Source organism: Chiloscyllium plagiosum, unplaced genomic scaffold (genome assembly GCF_037043375.1).
Source record: "Chiloscyllium plagiosum isolate Xiang-an unplaced genomic scaffold, Cpla_swu_hap1 HiC_scaffold_2, whole genome shotgun sequence".
Lineage (NCBI taxonomy): Eukaryota > Metazoa > Chordata > Chondrichthyes > Orectolobiformes > Hemiscylliidae > Chiloscyllium > Chiloscyllium plagiosum.
The window spans coordinates 76,520,275-76,546,877 of record NW_028270140.1 but is presented as its reverse complement, the minus strand read 5'-3'; the positions used below and the strand labels follow the sequence as shown (position 1 = coordinate 76,546,877).

The window sequence follows — 26,603 nt, the reverse complement described above, 5'->3', positions numbered from 1 at the left end:
TTTTAATATTGTTGCCACATTCTCCCATATTTCTTGTTTTTTTCCAACCGCCCAAATGCTGGGAAAAGTCCGCCATATGAATATGACACTGTGCATTCCCCAAATAAGATTCAATCCGAAAATCTATCAATAAATTCCTAAGTGTTTTGTGCTGTGAGCACAAAGATGTGTTTTTAACTGAAAAGTGTAACTATTTTAATGTCTAGCATAAAATTTATGAAGAATATTTGAACTACCTTTGCTACTGTGTTACAAACTGAGATATAATGGAAAAACTGTGATATGAGAAGCAGTTGGTCAAAACATAAGATACTTTGCAATTCCCATTGAAATATAAAATCAGACAATGAAAATCTTCATTTGAAATTAGCTACCGGCTCACATTTTACACAAATGTTATTTAACAGCATATTCTTTTCTGCACTGTGCCATTTCACAATATTGCCATTTTGTTGTTTTATTGGTGGGTTGGTAAGTTAGCCAATGTATTCTCCTTACTACAAGAGGAATTTTGTTATCCTGGTTATAGCAGCAATCATTTTATGTTGGAATTCCTACCACTGTGAATTGTTATTTCCATTTGCATCTTGCAATGTGGGGACAATTCAAGAGCACCAAATGCAACAGCAAAACAATGTTAGTTTCTTTAAACAGGTGGAGTTGTATTTTCTGACTTACTGATCAGTCAAAACTAGGGCAGAAGTGCACCAAAATGACTGAATGACTTAGGCACGCTGTCACTCCTAGCAGCCATATATTTCAGAATCCACTTTGGTGAGAATAGCCACTGTCGAGATATTAGGTAGCATTTAAAGTAACAACCTGCATTTATAAAGTGCCTTTCATGACCTCAGGGCGTTCCAAAGAACGCCATTGGTATCGATGCATAGTTGGACACACAGCAGCCATTTTGTGCAACCCCATTAATAGCACTAAAATAAATGAGCTCTTAATCTGCTTTTAAGGATGCTGCTGAAAGCTCCCGTGCTCTCTTTCAAATGATAGCGGTATCTTTTACATGTAAAAGACAGCATACCTTCAGTACAGCACCAGGGTATTGTGCCTTGATTTATGCTCACTAGTTTCTTGCATGAGATTTTTAACTACCAGACTTGACATTGTTGAATGATGGTTAAGAAATGAGGCTGAATTTTCTCAATCTCTGAATGATGTGAGAATGATTCCACAATTAGGAAAATATGATGAGAATAAAAACAATGAGATTCTCAATGCTGAGAAAAATAAGTCAGATTTTCCACATAGATTTTAACAGCAAGATAAAAAAAAACTTGTGAGTGAATAGTGAGGGCGGTTTTGGATGTACTAAATCTCATTATTACCTAGTTTTGCCCTATTTATTTGCAAGCTGCTACTTTTTTAGTCAAGAGTGTGGTGCTGGGAAAGTACAGGAGGTCAGGCAGCATGTGAGGAGCAGGAGAGTCAATGTTTCAGGCATAAGCCTTTCATCAGGAATGGAATGATGAAGGGCTTATGCTTATCCTGCTCCTCGGATGCTGCCTCCTCTGCTGTTCTTTCCCAGCACCACACTCTCGACTCTGATCTCCAGCATCTGCTGTCCTCACTTTCTCCCTGTTACTTTTTTAGGCAATAGAAAGACCAGGTGATGACAATTCCAACTTAAAGGACTGAGCAGATACCATGCAGTGCAATTGACCAGTGTCATCTCTGGGTATCCACCTTGGTGAGAATTCGCCAATATCTCATGCTACGTGGGCAGTGACCACCTGCAGCCTCTGCCCAAGGCCAAAGGCAAAGCACCTGCCTCATTAGGTGGCATTTGGGACTCATTAATGCAAGTCACCACTTCAATGCTGCACTTTCAGGTTCCCCAACACATTGCAATGCAATACTGCTGCATGCAGGTGCAGGCATCCATTTCATGCATCAGAACAGGGTGCAGCTTAGGGCTGTAGCATGTTTTCACTTGCACATTACACTTACTTGGATGCTCACAACATCATTACCTTAGCAGATATAAAACCAGGTAGATTTTGATGTACTATGAGACCATAATACCAGAATTAGGCCATTCAGCCCATCAATTCTGCTTTGCCATTCAATCATGGCTGATATGTTTCTCAAACCCATTCTCCTGCCTTCTCCCATAACCAATGATCCCCTTACCAATCAAGAACCAATCTATCTCTGTCTTAAATACATTCAATGACCAGACATGCACAGCCTTTTGTATTGAATAGTTCCCTAGATTGCAATTAGTTTCCCAGATTACCGACCCTCTGGTTCAAGGAATTCTTCCTTATCTCAGTTCTAACAGGTCATCCTTTCACTCCGAAGCTATGGATTTTGCCAAAATGGAACAGTGGATATGTTGGTGCATAGCATTGTGCTACATCAATGTCAGACCTACAATATGTGGCACCGGCTTATTTAGCAAACACCCTGTCTGAGATCCAATCAAATGGTCAATTAGGAGTCATTAGGTCCCCCCCCCCTACAGTCAGGAAAGAGAGCTGAATGAATGAGCAGGTAGCGCAGAGGACAGAAACAGTGAGTAGCTTGGGAGGGTTGGGATGGCTGAGACCCATTAATGGAAGATGAGGCATGCAATAGTGAGAGTGGTAGGCCATGAGCCTTGGTTGGTTGTTGGGGGGGTTCAGTTGCAGAGGTACAATGCTCGATAGCAAAGAGAAGATGGATTTATCCTTCTGGAGCACAGAAGATAATTAACTTTTTTGCAGCATTGCTGCACATTTCCCTGAACTGTGAATGCTGCACTGACCTGGGTGGCTACTTCAGACTAGGCTGGAAGCACGTGAAATGGTGCACAGCTGGGGTTTAAATATGTTGCCCACAGCGTGAATGTTGTAAAGTCCCAGTTACACCAAGCACTTTCACTGTCAATAAGCGTACCATTAGACAAGGGTGGCACCATGCAGGCATGGTATGTACTTAACCAGCACTGGAGAACTATGTGAGAAAAGTCGTTTCACATCACAAGGCAACACCCTCCACTAAACTCGCCACCATGGCACTTAGCCACATTTTGGAGAAATTCCGCTGTTTTAAAATACTATCAAGGTTTTTTGATGTACCTAATATTTTGGAATGGAACTGGGGTAGGTTTTAGATATCCATTCAGAACTGAGTGCTGGTGAAACCATCGAATGGTGTGATATCTTTGATGCTACACAGAGTTGCACAGTGTAACATATTTGATAAATCCAGCTTCTTACCGTGGAGTGTAAGGAATGGTTTGTGGCTTCATTTGATTAAAAGTGTAAATGAGTTTCTGTGCAGCTCTTTGCTGCTGAATTTCCTGAAAGAAAGCAAAATAAAAACCAAAAACTTTTCATAATGGAACAAAACAAAATCTGCATATCAATACTTAGTTTAAAATTCTGTTTTGGTATACTTTGATCAAACTGTTGGAAAATGTTCAAAGATTTCTTTGCGCATGACAAAACTCTAGATACATTTATAAAGAGTATACAGCATATAGTGTGTACAGAATATTCCCCTTAGTAAAGTTTAACCTGAATTTTGACTTTTATTTCTTCAATATCCCATCCAAAATAGGGTGCAACTCGTAAGAGCTAGAGCAGGAGCAAGCCATGTGGCAGTCAAAGCTTGCTCCTCATTTCAATATGATTGTGGCTCATCTTTTACATCATCTCCAATTTTCCACCCTATCCCCACACCCTCGGACAGTTATCTTCTCGGTCTTGACTAGACCCAAGAACATAGCATCCCATGATGTAGGGAAGTTCAAACATTAAAATCTCTGAATGAAGAAGTTTCTCTTCATTACAATCCCTTATCATAATTCAAAGGTCCCAGCCAGGAAAACAGCCTTTCAGTGGCTGTCTTGTCATGCTCTTCAAGAATACAACATATTTAAACAAGATCACCTCTTGTTCATCTAAACTGCAGAGAATAAAGGGTTATTTCCATTCAATATCCATCCTCTTATTCCAAAATTCAATCTTCTGAAGCTGCCATAGGTAAGGAAACCTAAACTGTACTCAGCACTCCAGATATGATCTCACTCTTAAGTTCCACGCCCTTTTGGGTATGGCTTACATACCATTTGCCTTCTTAACTATTTGTGATACTTAGATATTATCTTTCAGTAGTTTGCAAATGAGCACACTCGTATACCTACAGTTACTGGCCTATTACAATTTTAAAAATCTGTTTTTCTAATCTTCTTATAAAAGTAGATAGTTCCACAATTCCTCACAGAATCTACATCTTCCACCTCTTGTCCAATCTTAACCACACTATAAAAAGAATTTAATGCCCTTACATGAAAGCAGGAAGGGTTGACAAGAGGGGATTTCTGCTACTGTCTAGCCTCTAGCTAATTAGGTCTTGGAACTGGAAAGTTTGTGGTGACCTTTATGCTCTACACTCTTACTGAAGCCGTTAAATGGTATGAGAAATGGTGCCTTTCCGAATATTATACAATTAATCGACATAGCAATAGAGCATCTGGCAGTTTCTCTTCCTTCTCTGGCAAACACATGAACATTAACTAGAAATCAGAAACTGAGGAGAAACCAAGATTGTGGCCAAGGAGAAAAGTGCTCTCACGTATCACAGTTGCATGCATTTCCTGGCTATTTGTATTTAAAACTGCTAAATACATAACAAATTATATTTACACCACTTCAGACTCTGCCTTGCATTTTCCACAGTCTGTAACTGTCAAATTTAATCTAAATCTTACAAAAGAGGCTGTCTGAAGTGTGATTTCATGATGGTAAAGATTGTGTATGATGGGATTATAATTGTTTTTCTGAGGTTGCCCAGGAATGCAGATTTAAGCAAAAGAAGTGCCAAAATGAATTGGTTGGGGGCCATACATTTTAAAGAAAGGACAAAAGGAAAGGATATTCCAGTTCAAGCTGTCATTGAAGCTGGTGAAACTTAAAGAATTGGATAAAAAATGTAAGTTAAAAATTTAGTGCATTTAATTTTAGCAAAATTTACTTTACAAATCTGAAAGTCACCAAAACAGTCCTCCTTGAAGTAATCAATCATGATTTGGAGATACCGGTGTTGGACTGGGGTGTACAAAGTTAAAAATCACACAACACTAGTGTGATTTTTAACGAAGTAATTAATGGTTGCTAGGATACCTGAAATCCAATTTGAACTTTTTCAAACAGTTGTACGAGAGTATTTTTTTTGCAAAAAAAATTAAATTAAAGATACGTTTTGCAACCTTTGCATTCAAACGAGATTAAATCAGAAACATCAGAATTTGAAAATTGGTTTAAGGGAGAGAGATTTGGTAAGTATTCTGACCCCTTGTTCATCATTCAAGTTTGCATTACAGTCATACAGCATGGAAACAGACACTTCGATCCAATCCAAACATAATCCCAAACTAAACTAGTCCCACCTGCCTACTCATGGCCCATATCCCTCCAAACCTTTCCTATTTACGTATCCACTCAAATGTTGAAGATTTTGCTTAGCTATAAAAGCTAACCTTTTCTTCCATGCTATTTTTCTTTAGCTTTATTAAACTTATTTGAAAAGGTTCCTGAGACAAAGGGAACTGGACAAAAAACTTTAACTTAATCTTTTCCTTTCAAAATAAAACTCTGCCTTCCTTGATGACAAAATGTGAGTCATTTCCTTGGAAGTTGATAATGTTACAAATGATTTTTCATGTTCATCAAATATCTAAAAAAATGTTTAGTGAAGTTAGAAAAAAGATAGGTTAAAAAAATTGGAAAGAAAACAGTTTAAAACAGAGTTTCATTCTTTATTAACTGGGAAAAAGTTGCAAAAAATGCATCTCAAAAAAGTGTCACATTTGTACGCAGATGAGAAGTTTTTCTTCCCCCTTACAATCAAGCTGCAGCATCATTTCCATCTTGCTAAATGGAAGCATTAGGCATTATTAAAATTTGAACTTCTAAACTGACAAATATGAATAGAAGCTCTAACCCTTTGAGCTCCTCTGGAGAGTCAAAAAGATACTTATGTTTCATTTCCAGATGTACATGAATATTGATGGTACAGCAAGCAATCCAGCAGTTTTCAGGATTAAAGTACAGCATGGTGGCAATTTCAATTAAAGGCTCTAACTTTCACAGACTTGGCCTTAACCATTCAGTTCATTTGGTATCTTCCAAAATAAAGTGCTTGAGAAGAGGAGATATGAAACTTGCCTCTAAACAGATTGAGAAGCACTTCTGTCTCTGATTTAAAAATCACCAATTGTTCCTGCAATTGGAACTGACAAAATTAATTGCTGCAAGTTGCTATTTCAAGAACTCAAAGGGAGATTTAAAGCACCAAACAGATTTCATTTTATATATTTTTAAAAATGCCAACTGAATGGTTTCTGAATATCAAAAAAGGAGAGAAATAGACAAACACTACAAAAACACTGAAGAAGGGCTTTTGCCCGAAACATCGATTTTCCTGCTCCTCGGATGCTGCCTGACCTGCTGTGCTTTTCCAGCACCACTCTAATCTTGACTCTAATCTCTAGCATCTGCAGAACCCACTTTTGACTGCAAAAAACACTGCCATTTGAAAGTGGTATAATTTTTAAATGAAACAAGACAGGCACAGCATGGAGGGTTATTTATGAGAAAATAAACTATTATTTGAAATGGAAACAAAAAACAACAAAATATGCACTATCTGGGACCAAATGGGGATGTTTGATTCTGTTTTAATGATATTATGAGAATATTGTGTGGGACAGTAAAGTTTCTCCAAGGTTCATTAATGCATGTATACAATTGTGTAAGGAAGTGATTGAAAGTAGGACACAGTTAAGGAGAAAACACACCAACAAAAGATATAGATGAAATTGAGAGCTTTCTTTTCAAGAAGCTTTTTAAAAGAACTGGATTTCAAGGTCTGGCCACAACCCAAAGCTATTGAAACCATGAGGGAGAGAAGTAAATCTTACTAAGGTCTACTAAAGGGATCACTGATGACAGTCAACTAAAGGCAAGCCAGGGAGGTACTACACAGAAAGAAGTTGAAAAGAAAACACTTATTGATTTTGAATTGCGAGCAGGTTTCTGGGAGAAATGACAGGTGAGGATGAGATTGCCATATACAAAGCCTTTACAGCCTGATTGAAGCATCCAGCATTAGGAAGGTTGGGGTAGTGGGCTGCTGAGAAAAAACAGTTTTCTTGTCTTGTCACTCTCTTAACTAGTGTTAGTGACCTCCATCTACTTACCATTCCTCCAACCCCAACCAAAGTCCCACACTCTCCCCTTCAATTGATTTTCAAGGCAACGCTGATCCTTTCTAAGTCTCAGATAAATTTAACAAATTGAGCAAATTAAACGGTCATTCTTCATTACTCTATGCATACTATCAAAATCCATTATATCCTGAGACTGTCCTGTAATGAGCAAAGGGCTCAGTTACTACAACAGGTAAAATTGTAAAATTTAAAATTGTGTCTGGAGAATGAGGGTTAAAGGAATTTAAAATTGTAACACACTCCCTTGTAAAATGAATATGTATGATCCTGAAGAAATTGTTTGTTCATAGCTTAAGGATTACTGTTGGCAATATTAGCAAACAAAAACCTAAATGTTTATAGGGAAACAGGATTAGGCGTAGGTGTGCTTGTGCCTGCGCGCACCTGTAGGTGGGTGAAGAGGAGTTATTGAAGATTAGGATGGCACCTCCCTTCTCTGATGAGGCTTTCCAGGATCCCTGGCTGACAACCAGAGTATGTGAGGTAAGGGGATGGGACTGTGTGAAATTAATGACCTGCACATAGAATTTTTCACAGTTTGTTTTTTATTCATTCTGGCAATGTGAGCATCATTGGCTAGGCCAGCACTTATTGTCCATCCCTAATTACCCAGAGGGCAGTTAACAGTCAACCACATTGCTGTGGGTCTGGAGTCACATATAGGCCAGACCAGGTGAGGATGGCAGTTTCCTTCCTTAACGGACTTTAATGAACCGGATGGGTTTTTCTGATATTCAACAGTGATTTCTCGGTCATCATTGCACGTTTAATTCCACTTTTTTTTTATTTCAAATAATCGGCCATGGTGGGATTCAAACTCAATTCCCCAGAATATTACTTAGTTCTCTGGATTAACAGTGACTGAGAGAAAATGAGGACCGCAGACGCTGGAGAGTCAGCGTTAAAAAGTGTGGTGCTGGAAAAGCACGGCAGCATCTGAGGAGGAGAGTCGACGTTTCAGACATTAGCCCTTCATCAGGAAATTGGGGGGGGGGGGGGGGGGGTGTGTGTGGGGGGTGTGGAGCTGAGAGATAAATAGGATGTTGGGGGTGGGACTGGGGAAAAGATACTGGATTAACAGTCCAGTGATAATACCTCTTGGCCATTGCCTCCCCTTCATCAGTTATCCCTTTATTAGGGAGCTGAATTTATTTAAAATGAATTCTCAGAGATCCTTTTCAGGGTTATATCCCAATTTCCATTCCTGAGACTAGTTGACTTTGATCTTCCAGGCATACCAGCTGTCAATCCTTTCTTGAGCCCTTTGCTGGTCAGGGACATGGGGAGTAGTTACCCTGGTTATCTGAGCTCCATCAATGCTGCTGGATTGGTAAAAATTCAATTAGAAACTCTATTCCACACAAATTCAATAGAAACTTTGAGGACAGGTTGGAAACTAACATATTTAGGATATGAGCAGAAGTTACCTAGAGCATTGGAAATCTTTAACTGCATCCTCCAGCCCTCAAAAATATTGATAAGTCCTCCCATTCACCTCCAATCACTTACCCTCAGACACAGATGGAGCACAGTTCCTTCACTAAAGATTTTCTGCCAAGTTTTGACTACTTCTGGCAGGAAGCTCTTTATGATGTAAGTCTGCCCACTTTTCAGCACATCTTCTTCTGACCAAGTGCAGCACACCTTCATAGCCCGACGAAGACCTCCATCCATTTCTTCCTTGGAAAGGACATGAATCATGGCAGCCAAACCATGTTGAGACCAGGAGGACATGCTCTTGTCCAGGTTTACTGGTGAACTCTCCTCCAACTTGTAAATGGTTACCTCCTCACCAGCTGCACAAAAATACAAAATGATAGTGGTATCTTCAACATGTTAACATTTGCAAAAAGTGGACTGTTGTACCAATATCTCTATTGACAATTTTATAATATTCAAAAAATGTGTACATTTTCAAGCAACGTGAACCAATTGCTCTTCCAAGTACTTCTGAGCACTACAGTCTTTTACTTTATTCAAGTTCTGTTCAGGTTCCAATGCATAAAACACATACCAAGTATGTAAGGATCAACTGCTACACGCTGTTGATTACCTGAAAAATTAGCCTTCAAATCTATTTTGTAGCCAATTAAAATGAAAACAGGTTATTTTTTTCAAGAATTACTCTCTCCCTACACAATGGATTGGGCAAACAGAAGAAAGGAAAAAACAAACAACGAAAGAAAGATTCTCATTTTGATTTTAGAATCATAGAATCCCTATAGTGTGGAAACAGGCCCTTCGGCCTAGCAAGTCCACACTGACTCTCCAAAGAGTAACCCGTCCAGATTCAGTCCCCCATTACTCTACATTTATCCCTGACTAACGCACCTAACCTACACAACCCTGAACTTTATGGGAACTTAGCAAGGCCAATTCACCTAACCTGCAAATCTTTTGACTGTGGGAGGAAACCGGAGCACCTGGAGTAAACCCATGCAGACACGGGGAGAATGTGCAAACTCCATACAGACAGTCGCCCGAGGCTGGAATCAAACCCTGGCGCTGAGGCAGCAGTGCTCACCACTGAGCCTTAGGAAGAAATTACATCATTGCTAGCAGGCCATTTGGCCCTTGGTACACACTGACCCTCCAAACAGTATCCCACCCAGAACCAGACCCAGCCCCCTACTGTATCCCTGTAACCCTGCATTCCCCATGGCTAAGCGACCTAGTCTGCACATCCCTGGACACTATGGGCAAATTAACATGGCCAAAAACCTAACCTGCAAATCTTTGGACTGTGAGAGGAACACGGATCATCTGGAGGCAACCCACACAAATACAGTGAGAATGTGCAAACTTCACAAAGACAGTCGCCAAAGGGAGGAATCAAACACAGGTCTTTGGTTAAGTGTGGCAGCATTGCTAACTACTGATCAATAAGAATGTGCCAGATCTGTGCTTTCACTGAGCAGAACACGCTGCCCAACATCATCATTTTGTTCTCCCAACTAACAATCCCTGTCCCACAAGCAATGAGATCTTTAAATCAAAACAGAAGTACATTAATATTACCAAAGAGATCAACGGGGGTGAATGGTATTGTCTGGGCAAGCCTCATTAAATTATTTCTTTCAACAGCTGCAAAAAAAGAAACATATTTAAAACAATGTTAAAAGTTTACATTAAAAATGCCTTATCTCCCACTCTTCAAATGTGCTTAGTCTACCCTGTTGAAAACAAGTACCATTTCTTTGGAAGGACAGTTAGGTCAGCAGCTCTATGATGAAACTTTATTCCCTCCCTATTAAAAAGCATTTTTGCAACTTATTCCCTTGGGGTGATCAAGCAGCTAGGAAACCAGATGAAGCGGGAGCAATTCTATGTCTTATTACTTTGATGCAAAACACTGAGCCATCATCTATCTACATACATGCGCAGACACATCCTTAAAAGTCCTTTAATCACCCAGTATATCTGAATTGGAATACCTTTCTCTTTTAAAACATAACTAGTTGTTTTGCGGTGGCATTACTTAAAGGCAGTCTGGCTATAGTTGTGATGAAGAGTGCTAAAATGGTGCTGCACTTCCACAGGACAGGAAATGGAACAAAAAATTATAATGCCGCTGTTAAATTTGAGTGATTTCAACTTTCCCAATCTTCACACTCTACCATGATATGTATCCCCACTCAATCCTTGTAAATATGAGGGTTAATCTGTCTGCTGTTTAACATATGCTCAAAGCAAATTTTACTTCATTAAAATGTTGTCAAAATTGCCCTTTAACTTCTCAAAATTCTTTAAGTGAGAGCTACTGAGTGAAAGGTTTTTGAACCCACTGAAAAATGTACAGCTGACTGAACCTTGCTGAAACATCCTGGAAAATGTCACATTCAATGGCAGAGTTTCAGTTCCGAGAGAAAGAAAAATCAAGTCAAAGCCTATTGGAAAAGCTAAGGTTGTGATGCAAAAACTTTAATGAAGCTATAAAAAGGCATCACAATGAATAAGTTTAACCATGTTGTTATAAGATATCATGAGAAGGACTTTTCCATTTTGGGCAAGAGCTGTCATTGGGTCAAATGTGAATCCCAACCTGACACTGTCAGCAGCAGCTGAAAATGTGTTGCTGGAACAGCGCAGCAGGTCAGGCAGCATCCAGGGAATAGGAGGATCGACGTTTCGGGCATAAGCCCTTCTTTAGGAATGAGGAAAGTGTGTCCAGCAGGCTAAGATAAAAGGTAGGGAGGAAGGACTTGGGGGAGGGGCGTTGGAAATGCGATAGGTGGAAAGAGGTCAAGGTGAGGGTGATAGGTCAGACTGGGGTGGGGGCGGAGAGGTCAAGAAGAAGATTGCAGGTTCGGAAGGCGGTGCTGAGTTCGAGGGATTTGACTGAGACAAGGTGGGGGAGGGGAAATGAGGAAACTGGTGAAATCCAAGTTCATCCCTTGTGGTTGGAGGGTTCCTAGGCGGAAGATGAGGCGCTCTTCCTCCAACCGTCGTGTTGTTGTGGTCTGGCGGTGGAGGAGTCCAAAGACCTGCATATCCTTGGTGGAGTGGGAGGGGGAGTTGAAGTGTTGAGCCACAGGGTGGTTGGGTTGGTTGGTCCGGGTGTCCCAGAGGTGTTCTCTGAAATGCTCCGCAAGTAGGCGGCCTGTCTCCCCAATATAGAGGAGGCACCCGATCTGATCTCCAGCATCTGCAGACCTCATTTTCTCCCCGTCAGCAGCAGTCAACTGACATCAATTTTGACTGGACAAGCAAATTAGAGGACAGAATATCTGCTTATTTAATTAATTTACCTTATAATCTAACTTAATTAAGTGCATGAGGGGGCTGCAACCTGCCATTGAGGAAAGCATCTCCATCTTGAGACATCTTATGGGCGTCACAGTGGTTAGCACTGCTGCCTCACAGCAGCAGAAGACCCGGGTTCAATTCCTGCCACAGGCAACTGACTTTGTGGAGTTTGCACATTCTCCCTGTGTCTGCGTGGGTTTCCTCCGGGTGCTCCAGTTTCCTCCTGCAGTCCAAAAATGTGTAGGTTAGGTGAATTGGCCATGCTAAATTGTCCGTAGTTCAAGATTTGTAGCTTGGGTGCCCGTTGTTGTGGTTCTGTTCGTCGAGCTGATAATTTGTGTTGCAGACGTTTCGTCCCCTGTCTAGGTGACATCCTCAGATGTCCATAGTGTTAGGTGACGGGGTAAATGTAAGGGAATGGGTCTGGGTGGGTTGCTGTTCGGAGGGTCAGTGTGGACCTGTTGTGCTGAAGGGCCTGTTCCCACACTGTAAGTAATCTAATCCTCTCATCACTTTTAAAAGATTAGATCTAACTTATGCCACATTTGTTACCTCACCACTGTGGAAGAGAAATCACTTCACAGGGTGACCTGCAGTCAGAGCTGCAGCCAGTAGATGGGGTAGTGGTGGGAGGCATAGTTAGGGGTCTTACTTTGGAGGTACAGAGTTGTAGTGGAATGCTGGTCCTCTGGTCTGTCACCAAGAAACTGACTGAGTGCATTTGAAGGGGCAGAGATAATTACTGGGCAATTTATTTCTATTTTAAGTCATCATGAGATGTGGGCATCATTGGCCAAGTTATGTTGCTTGTCCCTAGATGCCCTTGAAAAAATGGTGATGATCTACCTTCTTGGAACTGTTGCAGTCCATTTGCCATTTAGGAGAGAGTTCCAGACATTTGACCCAGTGACAGCGAAGGATCGGTGATATTTTTCCAAGTCAAGATGGTGAGTGTCTTGGAAGGGAGCTTGCAGATAGTTCCCATGTATCTACTGCCCTTGTCCTTTGAAATGGTAGTGGTCAAGGGTTTAGAAAGTGCTATCTGTGGAGCCTTGGTGAATATTTTAATGAAGCTACCCTGCCACTTGTGGTTCTGGCCCCATTCTAGCCAAATCCAAAAATGGCTCAAGGTGAGACAATGCTGATAAACTGTCTTACCGATTGGTAATGCACATTTATTAGGTGCTTACTTATTTCTTCTTCTATACCATAATCCTATCACTATTGTCCAATAAAATTATTTTATTTGTACTGTTATTTGGGCCTGAAACATTTGTCATTGAAGGAAAAAATAGCAACATTTTCAAAAGATTTAGAAACAAAATATGATGGCCAGAGAGATCTAACCTGATTATAACTCTCTGCAAGTAGATGGAGAGAGAACAGGATTGAAGGGCCAAATGACCTACTCCTGCTCCTATTTTCTATTGAATATCCTTACTCTGGGACTGCTATTACATGCATTTGAGATTTGCAAGTAAAAATACCAGTCTCCATAGTAATTAGTTGCATAACATTACAGGCACAAGCATAACACAGAAAATAGCTATTAATAAAAAAGAAATGTTAGATGCTGTACAATTTGATACTGTCTTTTCTCTCAAGTTTTGTGAGCTGTGAAGAATGAATACTTAGTTTGCTGAGCTCAGAATAGATAACTGGAGATTTGATGAATTGTGTTCACTCTCTCCTTACCAGAGTAATGATAGTTCAGATCCTGAGAGGTTTTAAATGAGGTAACAAATCCTGAAACACAATGCATCCTGGTTATCAATAGATAAACATCAAGACAGATACATTACTCTTGTCGAGTTTTTAAAAACATCTTAAATATTTTTGTTTAGTGAGTAAATATAATGGATTCCAGTTGTTAGCATTACAGAAGCCCCTCCAATTTCAACAGCATTGGAGAAGATCTTGATAAAACTGATTCGGAGATGCCGGTGTTAGACTGGGGTGTACAAAGTTAAAAATCACACAACATCAGGTTATAGTCCAACAGGTTTAATTGGAAGCACTAGATTTCGTAGCGTTGCTCCTCCAGGTAGAGTACACAATTGTAAGACACAGAATTTATAGCAGAAGCTTACAGTGTGATATAACTGATTATCTGGGCTGACACCAATTGTTAAAGTTCACCTGAGAAGGTAACTTCGAAAAAAAGTTTTGCGACTTACATATGAAAGAAGTGAAACTATCGTGGTCATTCTAATCGATGAGAGACTTAAAAAACAATCAAGGGATTTTTCAATATATAATTTCATTTACATCACACTGTAAACTTTTGCTATAAATTCTGTGTCTTACAATCGTGTACTCCACATCACCTGATGAAGGAGCAGCGCTCCAAAAGCTAGTGCTTCCAATTAAACCTGTTGGACTATAACCTGGTGTTGTTTGATTTTTAACTTAATACAATTGAAATATCAGACCCAAAAAGGCACAGCCCAAAGCCAGTGGCAATCAGGAGAGTTTGGAAATTCAGTGACATGAATTCTCTGAAAAAAACAATTGATCTGCTTTCTGGTCAACAGGCAGCTGTGGGAATTAGGTGGGACAAGTCGTTACATCTGGCTATGTTCCCGGAAGAGTTCGCGGTATCTGGTTCAAATAGGGGTATAAGGTGGTAAAGTCAGGACAGAGGAGGTTTTGGCAGTAATGAAGAAAGGTAAGACCAAGGTCTCCACTTGAGGCCTCGAGAAGCAATCCAGCTCCTCTTTATTAATGCAACTGATGAGGTAATTCAGTGATAATGGTGACTTAAACCAAAAATAATTTACATTAGGAAATAACATTGGTTCTCAGGGAAATCAGGTGAGCCAGCATGAGAGCAGTTGGACTGGTCAGGAGTCTGCAGCAACCTGGATGAATTAAATAATTTATTGCCCCATCCAGGGGAATGGAGCTGATGACTTTGCCCAATTGCCAAGCTTGGTTGCAGACGAAGGAACTGTAATATAGTCAGATTAGAGACTGGGAATTGCACAATTCGCTTTCAGAAGAAATTATTTTTCCAATTTTTAACTCAACTGTCTGTAATTTTGAGCTATATATTCAATGTCAAAACCTCAATAATTAATATAAAAATCAAGGAGGTGGAGTTGTTTCAAATGCATATACATTTGAACATTCAAAATCTTATGACTTACCATCAATAACACATGAATTTGACCTGTATGGAATGGAAGTGACAGCACATAGTCATATAATGAAATACTGAAAGTACATCAACTATATACATGTCCGTAGTGTACTTTACAAATGGAAAATCTTTCAGAACACTTTACAATCCAGAAGGAAATTGCTTTTAGAATATCTTTGACCATTGCCTCATAATCTCATCTTTAAATACTGGGAAGTAATGTCACGCTGTCAACCCAATGACACTGAATGCACTCAATCAAATTCTAAGATTGAAAGTATCTTCACAGAGATTTGCTAAAACATTTCAAGTAAAATCAAACTCTAACAAATTGTGAGTAAGTAACTTCGGCGAGAGATTTCCACCAAGCTGCTCTCAATGTGAGAGACATGGTGAAAGTCTGCATCTGCACGTGGTAAAACAGAGGTTGTATCGCACCTCTGGAAAATGAACATGGTGGCAGCAACAAGACAGATTTAGCCACAATAACCGTAAAAGTATCAGGTCAGGATCTGAGACACCAAGGCAGATTCACAATTATGGAAGAGCCACTTGTGCTGCCAGAAAAGATAAGAGAAGTAATAAAATTCAAAATGGACTGGATTTTTACATTAAACGAATATCCTTGCAGGACTATTAGGAGATACGAAGATGTAGTGTAGGTGGACTCACTAGATACACTTTCCAAGTGCAGGTACAAAGGGTTGAATGATCTCCTCTCGTACAGTACCTTCTTTTTTTAATTCATTCATGGGATGTGAGCATTGCTGGCTGGATCAGCACTTATTGCTCATTCCCAATTGCCTTTGAGAAGGTGGTGGTGAGCTGCCTACATGAACCATTGTAGCCCATTAGGTGTAAGTACATCCACAATGCCAACAGGAAGAGAATTCCAAAAGTTTGACCCAGTGACACTTCAGGAATGGCGATATATTTGTAAACCAGGATGGTGAGTGGCTTGAACGAGAACTTGCTCACTGTGGTGTTCCCATGTACCTGCTGTCCTTGACCTTCTAGATGTCAGTGGTTGTGGGTTTGGAAGGTGCTGCCTAAGGTGTTTGGTGAATTTCTGCAGTGTATCTTATAAATGGTTCACACTGCTGCTACTGAATGTTGGTGTTAGAGTGGCTCAATGTTTGTGGATGTGGTGCCAATCAAGCAGATTGCTTTGTCCTGAATGGTATCTAACTATCGAGTGTTGTTGGAGCTCACCCATCCAGGCAAGTGGGGATTATTCCATCACACTCCCGACTTGTTCCTAGTGGATGGTTATAGGGGAGTCAGGAGGTGAGTTACTCTCTCCAGGATTTCTAGCCTCTGACCTGCTCTTGTAACCAAAATACTTGTGTGACAAGACTGTATTAGTGATATGTACTTCTTGTCAGATGTGGGAGTTTAAAGAGAGTTTAAGGGTTACTGCGGATTATATCTGCCATAAATGCTGTTCGATGCGAGTCTTATCGGATCAAGTGGATTGGTTGGAGAAACTGATAGAAGCGATGAGAAATTTGCAACAGCAACAGTATTTGATGGATGGCAGTTATAGGAAGGGGGGAAACTCTCAGATACAGTCACAAAGATGGGTTAACTCCAGGAAAGGTAAGAGAGGAGAGGCACCTAGGGCAGGAGTCTTTTGTGGACATACCCATTTCAAACAGGTATGCTGTTTTGGAAAATGAAGGGGGTGATGGATTCTCAGGGGAACGTAGCACGAACAGCCAAGTTTCTGGTATTGAGACTGGCTGTAATGCAACGAGGGGTACATCGGGTTCCAAGAGATCAATTGTGTTAGGGGATTCTGTAGTCCGAGGTACAGACAGATGTTTCTGTGGCCAGCAGAGAAAAAGCAGAATGGTGTGTTGTTTCCCTGGTGCCAGGATCAAGGATGTCTCAGAGACGGTGCAGAATGTTCTCACGGGGGAGAAGGGCCAGGAAGAAGTCATTGTCCACATTGGAACGAACGACATAGGAAGGGAGAAGGTTGAGATTCTGAAGGGATATTACAGAGAGTTAGGCAGAAATTTAAAAAGGAGGTCCTCAAGGGTAGTAATATCTGGATTACTCCCAGTGCTATAAGCTAATGAGGGCAGAAATAGGAGGATAGAGCAGATGAATGCATGGCTGAGGAGCTGGTGTATGGGAGAAGGATTCACATTTTTGGATCATTGGAATCTCTTCTGGGTAGCAGTGACATGTACAAGAAGGGCAGATTGCACCTGACTTGGAAGGTGACTAATATATTGGCAGGGAGATTTGCGAGAGCTGCTCAGGAGGATTTAAACTAGTAAGGTGGAAGGGTGGGACCCAGGGAGATAGTGAGAAAAGGAATCAATCTGAGACTGGTACAGTTGAGCAAAGAAGCGAGTCAAACAGTCAGGGCAGGCAGAGACACAGCAGAGAACAAGGTAGGGCTGATAAATTTACCTACATTTATTTCAATGCAAAAGGCCTAACAGGGAAGGCAGATGAACTCAGGGCATGGTTAGGAACATGGGACTGGGATATCATAGCAATTACAGAAACATGGCTCAGGGATGGACAGGACTGACAGCTTAATGTTCCAGGATACAAATGCTACTGGAAGGACAGAAAGGGAGGCAAGAGAGGAGATCAAGTGGTGCTTTTGATAAGGGATAGCATTACAGCTGTACAGAGAGAGGATATTCCCAGAAATACATCCAGGGAAGTTATTTGGGTGGAACTGAGAAATAAGAAAGGGATGATCACCTTATTGGGATTGTATTATAGACCCCCTAATAGTCAGAGGGAAATTGAGAAACAAACTTGTAAGGAGATCTCAACTATCTGTAAGAATAATAGGGTAGTTATGGTAGGAGATTTTAACTTGCCAAACATCGACTGATAAAGGTTTAGATGGAGAGGAATTTCTTAAGTGCATACAAGACAATTTTCTGTTTCAGTATGTGGATGTACCTTCTCTAGCTTTCCTCAGAGTTCTCGGGTACACCTGATCAGGTCCTGGGGATTTATCAACCTTTAACTGTTGCAAGACATCCAGCACTTCCCCCTCTGTAATCTGGACTCTTGGGAAATAAGGCAGGGCAGGTGACTAAGGTATCAGTGGGGGAGCACTTTGGGGCCAGCGACCATAATTCTATTTGTCTTAAAATTGTGATGGAAAAGGATAGACCAGATCTAAAAGTTGAAGTTCTAAATTAGAGAAAGGCCAATTTTGACGGTATTAGGGAAGAACTTTCAAAGGCTGATTGGAGGCAGGTAAAGGGACGGCTGGAAAATGGGAAGCCTTCAGAAATGAGATAACAAGAATCCAGAGAAAGTATATTCCTGTCAGGGTGAAAGGGAATGCTCGATGACTAAAGAAATTGAGGGTTTGGTTAAGAAAAAGAAGGAAGCATATGTAAGGTATAGAAAGGATAGATCGAGAGAATCCTTAGAAGAGTATAAAGGAAGTAGGAGTATACTTAAGAGGGAAATCAGGAAGGCAAAAAGGGGACATGAGATAGCATTGGTAAATAGAATTAAGGAGAATCCAAAGAGTTTTTACAAATATATTAAGGACAAAAGGGTAACTAGGGAGAGTATAGGGCCCCTCAAAGATCAGCAAGGTGGCCTTTGTGTGGAGCCACAGAAAATGGGGGAGATACTAAATGAGTATTTTGCATCAGTGTTTACTGTGGAAAAGGACATGGAAGATATAGACTGTAGGGAAATAGATGGTGACATCTTGCAAAATGTCCAGATTACAGAGGGGGAAGTGCTGGATGTCTTGAAACAGTTAAAGGTTGATAAATCCCCAGGACCTGATCAGGTATACCCGAGAACTCTGTGGAAAGCTAGAGAAGTGATTGCTGGGCCTCTTGCTGAGATATTTGTAACATCGATAGTCACAGGTGAGGTGGCAGAAGACTGAAGCTTGGCAAACGTGGTGTCACTGTTTAAGAAGGGGGGTAAAGACAAGCCAGGGAACTATAGACTGGTGATCCTGACCTCAGTGGTGGGCAAGTTGTTGGAGGGAATCCTGAGGGACAGGATGTATATGTATTTGGAAAGGCAAGGACTGATTAGGGATCGTCAACATGGCTTTGTGCGTGGGAAATCACATCTCACAAACTTGATTGAGTTTTTTTGAAGAAGTAACAAAGAAGATTGATGAGGGCAGAGCTGTAGATGTGATCTATATGGACTTCAGTCAGGCGTTCGACAAGGGAGACTGATTAGCAAGGTTAGATCTCATGTAACACAGGGAGAACTAGCCATTTGGATACAGAACTGGCTCAAAGATAGAAGACAGAGGGTGGTGGTGGAGGGTTGTTTTTCAGACTGGAGGCCTGTGACCTCCAAAAGGATCGGTGCTGGGTCCTCTACTTTCTGTCATTTACATAAATGATTTGGATGTGAACATAAGAGTTACAGTTAGTAAGTTTCCTGATGACACAAAAATTGGAGGCGTAGTGGACAGCGAACAGAGTTACCTCAGACTACAATGGGATCTTGACCAGATGGGCCAATGGGCTGAGAAGTGGCAAATGGAGTTTAATTCAAATAAATGCCAGGTGCTGCATTTTGGGAAAGCAAATCTCAGCAGGACTTATATACTTACTGGTAAGGTTCTAGGGAGTGTTGCTGAACAAAGAGACCTTGGAGTGCAGGTTCATAGCTCCTTGAAAGTGGAGTCACAGGTAGATAGGATAGTGAACAAGGTATTTGGTATGCTTTCCTTTATTGGTCAGAGTATTGAGTACAGGGGTTGGGAGGTCATGTTGCAGCCGTACAGGACATTGGCAAGGCCACTGTTGGAGTATTACATGCAATTCTGGTCTCCTTCCTATTGGAAAGATGTTGTGAAACTTGAAAGGGTTCAGAAACGGTTTACAAGGATGTTGCCAGGGTTGGAGGATTTGAGCTATTGGGAGAGGCTGAACAGGCTGGGGCTGTTTTCCCTGGAGAGTCGGAGGCTGAGGGGTGACATATCGAGGTTTACAAGATTATGAAGGGTATGGATAGGATAAATAGACAAAGTCTTTTCCCTGGGATTGGGGAGTCCAGAACTAGAGGGCATAGATTTAGGGTGAGAGGGGAAAGATATAAAAGAGAAAAACAGGGTGGTACGTGTATGGAATGAGCTGCCAGAGGAAGTGGTAGAGGCTGGTACAATTGCAACATTTAAGAGGCATTTGGATGGGTATATGAATAGGAAGGGTTTGGAGGGATATGGGCCGGGTGCTGGCAGGTGGGACTAGATTGGGTTGGGATATCTGGTCGGCATGGACGGGTTGGACCGAAGGTTCTGTTTCCATGCTGTACATCTCTATGACTCTAGTTCCTGGTCAATGATAACACCATGGATATTGATGTTAGGGAGTCAAAATGGTAACACTATTGAATGTCAAGAGGTAATGGTGGGATTCTCTCTTAAAGGAGATAGTCACTTCCTGTGGTGTGAATGTTACTTGCCACTTGTCACCCCAAGCCTGTATATTGTTCAGGTCTTATTGCATTTGGACATAGACTGCTTCAGTACCTGAGGAATCGTGAATGATGCTGAACATTGTGCAATTCCCAATGAACGATCCCCACTTCTGACCTTATAGTGGAGGCTAAGGTAGTTGTTGAAGCAGCTGAAAATGGTTGATCCAAAGATTCTGTTTGACCAGATTATTACCGGTAATAACCAAAACAGAAATAAGCAAATTAAAATGCCAGGTGAATAGTCAATAGTTTAATTACTTGCTTTGAATCCAAAACTATGTCTGGATACAATCAAAAAAGAATTATTGGACCATTACTTAATTGATAATTGATGTTCATCTGCTCTGATATAACTGAGCTTGTGATGGATCCTGCCCACTCTGTGGTTTCGCTTGTGATTAAAATTAATTTGTAGTTGACCGTCTGAATGACAATCGAAGAACTGATCTGCCCTGCAATCTGTTCTGGCAAATGTTTCAACGTAACATTTATTTAGTTTAGAGCCACACCTGTAAATTGTTGAGGTACACAGTGCTGAGGTGAAAGAATCAATCTAAGATTGGATCAATTTAAAAACAAAGTTAGAAAAGAAATGTGTTGTGTGAACAGGGAACACCGCAGAAGCCAGTGACTTACTGAACAGAAATTATAATATTTTACTGTCGCTGCTCTGATACAAAGTGTTCCCACAATGCTTGGGAGGTTTACAGCATGTCTTTCTTTTGGAAGTTTATTTTCGTAGTCTGAGCATTTGCAGATATTATACAGAGTTTCCTCATCTGCCACTTCACTCTGCTGTCATCACCCGACCTCAGAGTCTAACCAACTAAATAGTTAACCGAATGAACTGCCCTGGCAAAAGGCACCAATGATTAATGCCGTGCAGATTTCTCTTTCTTGACTTTGCTGAATCTCAAACTTTATTTACCTTTTACCCTCAGCAATATCACTCACTGAAATCGATATCCATGAATAGTGACTAAAACAGAAAGGAAATAAAATCAGATGGAAGGCACAAGCTTAGGCACACCTAGATAGCAGTGATCATAAAATGACTGAACTTTGCATTCAATTTGATGTAGAGGGGAATGGAACGAAGGCTTACATTTTCAACTCAAATAATGGCAAGAATACGGGAATGAAAAGAGAGTGAACAGGAAAATTAGGCTGAGCAATAAGTCAGAGGATATGTAAAGGACAAAAAAAAGTTAAGGAGATACTTCATAACACTCAGCAAACATATATTCCAGTGAAAAAGACACACTCTAGGAGAAGGGTGGATCATTCACGGCTAAAAACCCAAGTCAAAGATGATATCAGAATTAAAGCAAAAGCATACAATTCCATGAAGATTAGTGGTAGATCAGAAGATTGAATAGAATATTAAAAACACTAAAGAATGACTAATAAAGTAAATGTAAATAAATCTCCAAGGTCAGATGAAACGTGTCCCAGGCTGATGAGTGAGGCAAGGGAGGAAATAACAGTCGTGCTGACAATAATTTTCAATTCCTTTCTGCCCACAGGAGAGGTGCCAGAGGATTGGAGGACAGGTAATGTTGTAGCGTTATTCAAGGAGGAAGAAATAAACCAGAAATCTACAGACCAATCAATCTAATGTCAGTGCTGGGAAAACTGTTGGAAGCAATACTGAGAAACAGAATTAATCTTCATTTGAAGGGGCAGGAATTAAACAAGAAAAGTCAGCAAAATTTAATTTAAGAGAGGTGATTTCTGACCAACTTGATTGAATATTTTAAAGAGGTGACCAGGTTTGTGGGTGAGGGCAATGCAGTTGATATTCTCTACTTGGACTTCAGCAGGGCTTTTTTTAAGGTCCCACATAGAAGATTGATAAAAGGTAAAAGTCCAGGGGATCCACTTAAATTTGGATCTAGAATTGGCTGAGGAGCATGAAGCAGAATATAATAGTGAGGGTTGTTTCTATGACTGGAAGCCTGTGTCCAGTGGGGTTCCATAGGGATCAGTATTGGGGCCCTTGCTGTTTGTGGTATATGTAAATGATTGGAACTTGAATGCAGGATGCTTTTCGATAAGTTCACAGATGATGCGAAATTGGTGTGCAGTAAATAGTGAGGATGATATCCTTAAATTACAGAAGGATAAAGATGGACTGATCAGATGGGCAGATTAACAGCAAATGGATTCCAAAATGGAGAAGTGTAAGGTGATGCACGTGGGGAGGACAAAAAGACAAGGAAATACATGATGAATAGTAGGACATATGGAGCATATCCAATAGTCCCTTAAGGTTGCAGGACAGGTAGGTAAAGTGATCAAGAAGGCATATGTGATACTTAAATTTATTGGCTAACAGCAGGGAGGTGATGCTGGAACTGCATACAATGCTGGTTAGACTACAGCTGGAACACTGTATGAGGTTCTGGAATCCACATTATAGAAGAGACGTGATTGGATTGGAGAGGGTGCAGAACAGATTTACCAGATGTTGCCTGAGCTCTCAGTTATGAAAAGAAATTGCGTCAGTCACAGTTGTTTTCCTTGGTAGAGAGGACATGATTGTGTGTATGAAATTATGAAAGGCATAGGCAGGGAAGATGGGAAGGAACTATTCCCCACAGTAGATGGCTCAATGACTAGGCGGCACAGACTTAAGGTAAGGGGCAGAAGGAATGCAAGGAAAAATATTTTCATCCAGAGGCTGGTGGGAATTTGGAACTCATTGCCTGTCAGGGTGATAGAGACAGAAATACTCATAATCATTATTTAGATATACACTTGAGATGCCAAGGCATGCAAGGCTATAGGCCAAATGCTAAATAATGGGATTAGCATAGTTAGGTGCACATCTCTGACCTACACAGGGTCATTGGGTTCAATGGCCTTTTTCTGTGCTGTCGACCTCTTTGTCTCTCTTTTATTTTCCAACTTTCCCAAGGCTTTGGAAAGGTCCCCTCATAAAATAGCAACTTCCAAGGGGAATGCTATATAAAGGTAAGGAAGTTTGTTCAATTTGTGCAGGGCATTGGTGAGACTACATGTGGAGTACAGTATATAGTTTTGGTCTTTTTTTTGAAGAAGGGATAGAATCTCTTTGAAAAGAGTGCAAAGAAGGTTCACTTAACTGATTCATGGGATGTGGGGCTGTCTTGTGAGAAACCACTGGACCTGCATCTACCACAATTTAGAAGTCTAAGAGGTGATCTTATTTGAAAGAAACAAGTTAGAAACAGGAGTAGGCCATCTTGCACACCCACCATTTAATAAAATCATGGTTAATCTGATTGCAACCTCAACTCCACATTCCCACTTGTCCCTCACAACCTTTCATTCCTTTACTTAGAAGAATCTATCCACCTCTGCCTTTAATAATATTCAAAGTCACTGCTTCCAACATCTTTTGAGGAAAAGAGTATTCCAAAGTTTGAGAACCCTCTGAAAGAAAAAAAAGTTCTTTGCATCTCTGGACTAAAATAGTAACCATGGGTTATAGATTCTCCCAAAAGGGGAAACACCCTCTCTGGGTCTACCCTATCAAGCACCCTCAGGATCTCAAAAGCCAAGTTGCCTCTTAAAAATAGCACAGTGTTTAAAGTCAATGGGACATAGATAACCAATTTGAGAGATTCCCAGGCATTCCCGGAGGCTTGGCAGCCCCAAGGTCAAACCTTTAAGGCAGAAGTTTCCCCTTTGTGAAGGCCTTGTGTGAAAACTAGTCTCAACCTACTTCATAGGAGCACAGCTCCACCTAAAACTGCCACTAAATCAGTGCTATTTCATTTGACTGCAGAATAAATAATGTGGAAGGTGTAACAATGCTGCATTAAAGGTCCCTTAGTATTTTGGCATTGAAATATATTGGAGGGCAGAGTGGCTATAAATCTAACTGAGCTGTGTCAAATTTTCATTAACATTGTCCATATCATCCATATCATCCTTGTCCAAGATTTTGTGAGATAGATTTGACTTTTCTCAATGAAGCTGCTAATTATGCTTACTCACAAATTCATTTCAATATGATGTGTTAAGAGAATAACAATCAATGAACTAATTGATTTTTTTTTAATGCCTGACATTTTATAGCACAGCACAAAGCTGGGAATTTAAAGGTGCTCCCGTAGATTATTGGGTTAAATATTTTCTTGGTGCAATGTCAGGTTGTAAGACCAAAAGGAAATTCCAGCAGATACATGGAAACTTCACCAGCTACAAGTTCTCCCCAAAACTACTCACCATCCTGACTTGGAAATATATCCCCATTCCTTTAGTGTTGCTGGGTCAACATCCTGGAATTCCCTCCTTGATGGTGTAGTGGGAGTATTTCCTGCAAATACACTCTGCAGTTCAAGGAGGCAGCTCACCACCATTCTCTTAAAGCATTAAATGTTGATCTAGCCAACAATGGCTTTTTTTTTTAAAAGTCACTTCAGATAATTAATATATTTTGATATACATTCTGAATCTAAGTATTGGAGAGCAATGATTGTTGAAATGCAGTGAAAAAAGTCACAATCTACTAGAGAGATAAAGATATCATATTACTTCAACCAAAACTATGCTGTGACCCGACAGCATATATCTAGAGATGCATCGGGCTCTGCATAAAAATGAAGTGAGATTCCCTACAAGCAGTATTTCTACACTATTTCAGTCTGAAACCATTTGTAAATCCAGTGCAGTGACAAATTTGTCTAGTAACATTCTCAGATCCATTAGAGAGATCTCAAAGCAACTTGTAATGTTTAATAACTCTCCGGTCCCCACTTCCTAAACATCAATTCTATTTTAAGTCACAGTTATGGTGCATGAAAATTACACACACAGCATAGCTACCAACTCTAAGAAGGCCTGTCCAATATTGTGTTGTGATTCCTGCCTTTTCCATCTAGAAAATGGGCAGTTAATTAAGAAAATGACTAAAATACTTACGATGACTTCCTGCTTAGGTTATTCGGCAAAAACAAATCTTTAGTCAGATCCTGAAAATTTAGAAATATTCTAATTATTTGTCTTTCACTTTGCACAACATGAAGTAGTAATTCAGCAATAAAACTATCACACAAGTACATCAGCAAAATAAAGGCAAGATTCAGAAATGTTTGTATTAAAACAGAAAATATTGTAGGTACTCAAGGGCTGAATTTGTAACACAGTAGATGAATTAATGGCACAAATTATTGTGAATGATTATGATGTGGCATCACAGAGATGTGGTTGCAGGAGGTTCAGGACTGACAGTTAAACATCCAAAGATTTCCAACTTAACAAAAAGACAGGGAGGTGGGCAGAGGGGGTAGGATTGCCTTGTTTATTAAGAATGAAATTAAATCTATGGCACTGAATGACACAGGGTCAGATGATGTTTAGTCTGTGTGGGAGGAGTTGAGGAACCACAAAGGCAAAAACACCATAATGAGAGTTATGTACAGACCTCCTAACAGTGGTCAGGACCAGGGGTGCAAGACATACCAGGAAATAGATAGGGCATGGCAGAAAAGCAAGGTCACAGTGATCATGGGGGACTTCAATATGCAAGTGGACTGGGTCAATACTATTGCCAGTGGATCCAAAGAAAGGGAATTCATGCAATGCTTACAGGATGGCTTTTTGGAACATCTTGTGATGGAGCCCACAAGGGAGCAGGCTATTCTGGATTTAGTGCTAAGTAATGAGTCAGACTTTATAAAAGATCTTAAAGTAAGGGAACACTTAGGAAGCAGCGATCATAATATGGTAGAGTTCGGTCTACAGTTTGAAAGAGAGAAAGCAAAATCGGATGTAATGGTGTTACAGTTAAACAAAGGTGCATGAGAGAGGAACTGATGAAAATTGACTGGAAGCAGAGCCTAGTGGGAAAGACAGTACAGCAACAATGGCAGGAGTTTCTGGATGTAATTGAGGACACAGTACAGAGGTTCATCCCAAATAAAAGATTATCTGGGAGTGGGAGGCAGGGTGGAATTAGACAGCTATGGGTGGCAAAGGAAGTCAGGAAATGTATCAAACAAAAAGAAAGAGCCTATAAAGTGGCCAAGAGCACTGGAAAATCAG

General features: G+C 40.5%; 1 protein-coding gene across 5 annotated transcripts in view; it reads right to left on the bottom strand.

Annotated features, from left to right (window-relative positions):
* The window catches only part of trpm6 (transient receptor potential cation channel, subfamily M, member 6), a 183,008-nt gene that overhangs the window by 18,059 nt on the left and 138,346 nt on the right, over positions 1-26,603 (bottom strand). For all 5 annotated transcript variants that reach the window (XM_043712201.2, XM_087997903.1, XM_087997910.1 and 2 more), the window contains 6 exons: positions 25,482-25,531; positions 15,127-15,149; positions 13,673-13,723; positions 10,250-10,315; positions 8,741-9,027; positions 3,216-3,298 (listed from right to left, as the gene is read on the bottom strand). In XM_043712201.2, the coding sequence (XP_043568136.2) occupies positions 3,216-3,298; positions 8,741-9,027; positions 10,250-10,315; positions 13,673-13,723; positions 15,127-15,149; positions 25,482-25,531 (560 nt within the window). The remainder of the gene's footprint in view (positions 1-3,215; positions 3,299-8,740; positions 9,028-10,249; positions 10,316-13,672; positions 13,724-15,126; positions 15,150-25,481; positions 25,532-26,603) is intronic.